The following is a 6000-nucleotide window of genomic DNA, read 5'->3' as shown; positions in this document are numbered from 1 at the left end:
GGATTCGTTTTGAAAAAAGCGGCATGGTGTTGAAGGATATGTTCGAATATGCTCGAAGAAAAATAAATAAAGTCAAGGAGCAATTCAAGGAGCAGAATTTTGAAATGATCTAAAAATTCGAGGAATTTCCACGGATCCAAAAAGGATCTAAAAAAATTTCTTCCCCATTAAAAAAGATGAATTTTGTGACGATTGAGAATTTCGACGAGAGCAAATTATTGGCAGGGGAGATTTATGCAGCCACAAAGCCCATTCAGTACCAAAAGATTCCGCTGTATTACGAGTATGCAAATGGAAAAGGTCCTTTTATTTTAAGAACTCCTGTTTTGTTTTCTCTGGGTGTGTTTGAAAACCGCAGTGTGGAAACGAAAGAGCTGACGGGATATTCCATGTCTTTTGTTGCTTTTGACGATAAAAAGGGCATGACAGCAGAAGAAGAAAAGTTGGAGGTGACTGAAAAAATATCAAAATTTCTTCGCGAGCAAGTCATCCTTAAGACGTCTTTGTTGAAAAAAGGAGGAAGAACAAAAAAAGTAATGACAGAGTATTTGTCCATCTTTAAAAACAAATTTGAGATGCCAAACGCGTCCCCCATATTTTTCGGAAAGTTGTATACAAAAGAAAAGAGCATCACTTCTTTGTTTTGTAAAAAGGAGAACAAAAAGATGGTAAAGGCAGATCCATTGGAGTATGTTCGTCAAAGGTGTTTTGTCATTACGTCTTTGAGAATTGAAGGTGTTTTTATTAGCTCTCAGATCGAGTCCATTCAAGTCAAGCTTCCAGAAGTGTTCATCACTAAAAATGCTCCTTCTGTTCAAAGCATTATGAGTGATTTGGATTTAGGAGAGGCTGAATCTGACGAAGAAAAATAAAAAAAATGATATAAGAATTTTTCTTTTCATATAAAAAAGATGAATTCTGTTACGAATGAAAAAGATGTACTATTGCTCTCGGCATCTCGAGAAGGCAATTTTGCCGTTGTTAAATTTTTGTATCTAAAAGGAGCCAATGTCAACGCGCAAAGTGAAAACAAAAGTACACCGCTGCACTTAGCATCTATAAGCGGTAATGTTGAAGTGGTTAAATTTTTAGTGGAAAACGGAGCCGAGGTCAACGCGCAAAACGATGAGCATCGAACGCCTCTTCACATGGCTGTGATAAGCAATCGTGTTGAAATTGTCAAATTGTTGTTGCAAAAAGGAGCCAAGATCGACGCGATCGATAAATATAGTAACACGCCGTTAAAGTTAGCTAAATCAAGCAATCGTGTTGAAATCGTTCAATTGATGTTACAAAAAGAAGCCGAGGTAGACGCAAAAAATGAACACCATTGGACGCCGTTGCACTTGGCATCTAAAAACGGTCACGTTGATATAATCAAATTGTTATTGGAAAACGGAGATGAGACCAATTCACTTTGCTGCAGAAGGGATGAATCTGATGAGTCTGAATCTGATGAAGAGATGTAAGATCCTTTTTTAAATTTTACACGAATTTAAAAATGATCAACGTCGAAGGAATAAAATTGCCAAACGAGGCTTTGACCAACTTTCAATTGATAGAGGATGCTAAAAAGCTGAAAATAAGAAACTTTCGAGGTGTTTTTGAAAGAGACACATTGCCGAAAAAACCGAGAAGAAAAGAATGTGGCATCGTGAATACGGGAGACTCAGGTACGGGTGGATTTCATTGGGTGTGCTGGTACAAAGACGGTGATAAGAAATATAGTTTCGATTCTTATGCACAACCTCCTCTTGTCGAACTGGTTCATTATTTAAAAAGCCCCGTTTATTATGGCAGCGATAGGGTTCAGTTTGGTAATACCTCTTATTGTGGTCACTTGTGCCTTTACGTCTTGAAAAAAATGGATGAAGGCGTCGCTTTTCAGGACATTATTAATACCTTGTGGTAGAAAAAATAAAATCTGAGGCATACAAAAAATGGTTGATAAATTTGGTAGATCAGAATTGGGTCGTTATTTATACAACCCTTATTCAACCTCTCTTTCAAGCGATCTGTATGTCAGAACAGATGGAAACAGCACCATCACTGCAGATTTGGATTTCAACTCTCACAAAATCATCAACCTGGCAGAACCGACCACTTCGCACGATGGCGCCACCAAAAATTACGTGGACACGCATTCGACAGGTGGTGGAACTACTGTGGGAACGACTGACTTGGATTTGAATTTTCACAAAGCGATCAATTTGAACGAGCCAACCAATCTTCACGACGCCGCCACGAAAAATTACGTTGACGTCAGCTCGAGCATGCGCATCAAAACAGACGGATCGAGCACCATTACGGGAGATTTGGATTTAAATTCCCACAAAATCATCAACCTGGCTGAACCAACATCTATTCACGACGCCACGACAAAAGGATACGTTGACATAAACATGACGTCACACAAATTGACCAACTTGGCAGAGCCCATTTTAGCTTCAGATTCAGCCACAAAAAATTATGTAGACACGCATGCGTCTTCGGTAGGAACGGCAGACTTGAATTTAAATTCCCATAAATTGATCAATGTGATCGGCCCTTCAAACGCGCAAGACGGGGCGACAAAAAGTTACGTGGACGTTTCAGAACAAAAATCTAACTTTTTAGGGCTTGTTCCCAATTCAGGATTTTCGTCCTTGGGATTAAAGTCGCAAGTTGTGGCAGGATCTACCACCGCACCAGTCTTTAGCTACACAGACGGTCCTGGAATTCTTAGAAGGTTATGGCTGGCTTTTTATGGCACAGTCGGAGGAGGATTAGCTGTTCCTGGGCAAGTCTTTTTTCGGATATTGGCCGACGGAGAAATTAGAGTGGGGAATTATTCAACAACCACAGAAGGAATAGGAGTGGACAACACTGCCCTTGCCTGCAACTTGCTCTTTTTCCCTCTCGGCGGTCCTTTTTACGCCAACTCTTTGCAAGGGTGCAACGTTTACAGCTCCACTTCCTTCGGAGGATATTTTACCGTCGACTTGCCGTTTACATCAAGCTTGACCATCCAATTGGTCAATAATAATGCTGCAGCCATCACTTACTGGATACAACCTTTCATTTCCACATTCACCTCCATTACTCCTCTCCTTTCCTCCGTTAAATTGTACTGCCGGACGTTCAGATATTTAAACACCACTTACGGAAACGAATATGTTTTGCTGAACACCAATGGAAATGGAAATGGAGTTTTTCTGAAATACATCAGGATTCACATCATCGGAGCATCTGGAAACTGGTGGGAGTCCAGAGTCAGAATGTACAACGGAAATTTACCTCCTGGAAACGGCACTGTCCTTAGCCCCTGGACACCTTACAATGCAAACAATTACAACACTTTTCCTGGTTACGACTCCGACAGCAAATGCTTCTTTTCCTCGTCTGGACTGGAAGATTTTTACTTGTCCTCGTGGAACGGATCAAACATATCCTCGTTCAACAACAAATCGACTGGACTGCTGTATCAATCCAATGCTTCCATCGTATCCACCACCACCATTTCCTTTTACAGAAATTTTGCAGAGGCAGATTCCATGCCCAGCGTTGCAGCCGGCAAAAGACTATATGTCACGCTCAACTCCGGTGACGCTCAAGTCGGTCAATCCGGAAACTTTTACCTTCTTCTAGGGCAAGTGTTTTATTACGCATAGGTTTAGCTGAACCATAAAAAAATATTATGCAAAATAAAATAAATAAATTTCAGCACAAATGAAAATGCGATGTTCCGAGGCTAAAAGAATCTGTGATAAACTTTTGCAAATAATGGATACTAAAGAAAGGTATCGTCATTTTCTTGAAAGTAAAAAAGAAGACGAAGAGGAGGAAAAAGAAAGAAGAGAAAGATTGAGAAAAAAGTTTCCTTTACTGTTAAAAAGATGAGAAGAATCATTTATTGTGACGAGAATAAGTTGAAAGGGACAGTTTATTTTAACGATCATTTGGATCATCCTCCTAGAAAGGTTCGTTCCAGATGCGAAATATTTGCTCAAAGAGACATTAAGCTGAATCGTTTATCAAAGCAGACGATTGTTTTTATGTTTGGGATTAAAGTGGAAAGCGGTGTTGCTTTGGTGAATTTGAGGAATGAGCTAAATTTAAAGCTGAATTATTTCAGTCACTTTTTAATTTTTTCAGAATTGGTAGAGAACGTCGTCATGGTAATTTACAACAGAAGTGACAAGGACGTCGTGATTAAAAAGGGAGAGAGTCTTTGTCTTGTGAATTTCTTTTGAGGGAAGAAAATTTTTTATTTCTCCTTAACAAAAAAATGGATTATAACAGTTATAAAGAAATATACCCCACTTTTCCAACGGCTCCCGTAGATGATGGAGGGCACATTTACCAAAAATCCAAAAAGAGATAGACAACGAGAGGAAGAAGAGAGTTCATCTCAGCAAAAAGTACCATCGCGTTTTTAGGATCATTTCGAATGTGGACAATACGATGCAGGGAATGTGCATAGCATTGGGTGCAACTGGAATTGGTTTTTTTTCAACGATTATTGCCAGTCTAGCAGCGATTGCGTGTAAAGGCGTAGCTATTGGAATGGGCTTTTTATCGATTATTGGAGGTCAAGTGAACAAAAGAATGGCTTTGAAAGCGGAAAAGCACGAGAAGATAAAAGTGTTGGCAGAGTCAAAGTTGAACACGATCAGCGAGCACATTTCCAAAGTGTTGATGGATAATAAAATAAGCAATTGATTCTTGGTGAGCTTCAAAAATTTAAAGACGTGGTGGAAGAGATACGAAAAAAAACTAAAAATGGAATGGATGAATTGGCTAAAGAGACACTGATCCAAAAAGGTCGAGAAGATGCAATTCAAGCGTTCAACAATTTGTTTAAAAAATCATCATGATTTCCCAGGCGATGTAATCGGGATCAGAAAAATAATTTCTATCGTATTTTAAAAACCATGTCTTTTTTTAAAATATAAGACCCGAACAAAAGAGATGAGATTGTGAGAGAAATTAATGATAGAAGAAAGAGAATTTATCAGAACAGCATCAACAACAACATTTTAGATGCTAATTTTCAGACGGATGCGGGAAAGCTGTTTAAACCTCTTATCCAAAGCAACGAAAAGGTTCCCAATAAGATAAAATCCGAGGTTAAATCCGAGGTTAAATCCGAGCCTGAGGCTTTTTTAGAATCAACAGGTTCTATTTTTCCTGAGGACGACCAATTCATAAAAAGTTTGTTTTATCTGGACACAAGAGCAAAATTTAAAAGAAGTTTTAAGAACAAGTTTGAATTGAGCAAAAGCGATGGTCAACATACGATTGGAAAAATGGGAGTGATGTTTGAAGGCAACGATATGATTGTTGGAGGTGAAAAGTATGAAGGAACAAAAGGTCTTTGGGAGCTCATGACCAATCCAAACGTTTCAAAGGACGTGACAGCAGAAGATGTGGCTAATTACTCGAAAATTTTAATGGAGAGTTAAGCTGTAAAGTCGGATGCGAGATATAATAAACCCAGAGCTTCAGAGATTGAAAAATACAATCAATTCATCATCCCTATTGAAAATGAGCTTAAATCTCAAAAGAGCTTTTTAATGGCTGAAGATACTGGTAAAGAAGATCCTATTTCAGCTCCTACTAGTTACGATCTTCAAATGCTTGATCAAATGCGTGCTGAGGAGGATAGAAAGAAACAGTTAAAAAAGGATTACAAGAAAGCTATTAGAATTGTTAAAGAAAAGTATCCAAATATGAGTAAAGAAGAATTTGACAGGCGTATGTCTCGTATGAAAGCAGAATATAAAAGTAAAAACGGTCATGGAGTGATCGTTCTTCCTAGCGATCCGAATGCGTTGGTGGAAAAGCTTGAATTGAGCGTGGCTGCTTGTCGTGCTGGGAATACGGGATCTAGAAATGAAGCTGTGAGCATTTGCGATGAGCTGTTGAGGCAAAAATTGATTAGCAAAAACCAGTATAAATCAATGATAAAGGTCATCGAGATCTAAAAATTTTTTTTCGTGTATTTAAAAAAATGATCAT

The 6000-nt window shown here is 38.6% G+C and overlaps 1 protein-coding gene across 1 annotated transcript; it reads left to right on the top strand.

The window, feature by feature from the left end:
- On the top strand, positions 1–3832 carry LOC149893556 (uncharacterized). The gene has a single exon (XM_090073393.1). It carries the CDS (start codon positions 912–914, stop codon positions 1467–1469), a length of 558 nt encoding a protein of 185 aa, XP_089929519.1. The 5' UTR covers positions 1–911; the 3' UTR covers positions 1470–3832.
- The last annotated feature ends 2168 nt before the right edge of the window (positions 3833–6000 follow it).

This window comes from Hydra viridissima, unplaced genomic scaffold (assembly GCF_058129835.1).
Source record: "Hydra viridissima isolate aposymbiotic clone 2 unplaced genomic scaffold, HvirCarnegie_v1 scaffold_1, whole genome shotgun sequence".
NCBI classification, from domain to species: Eukaryota; Metazoa; Cnidaria; class Hydrozoa; order Anthoathecata; family Hydridae; genus Hydra; species Hydra viridissima.
The sequence above is the reverse complement of the archived record's forward strand: the minus strand, read 5'-3'. Positions and strand labels throughout refer to the sequence as shown.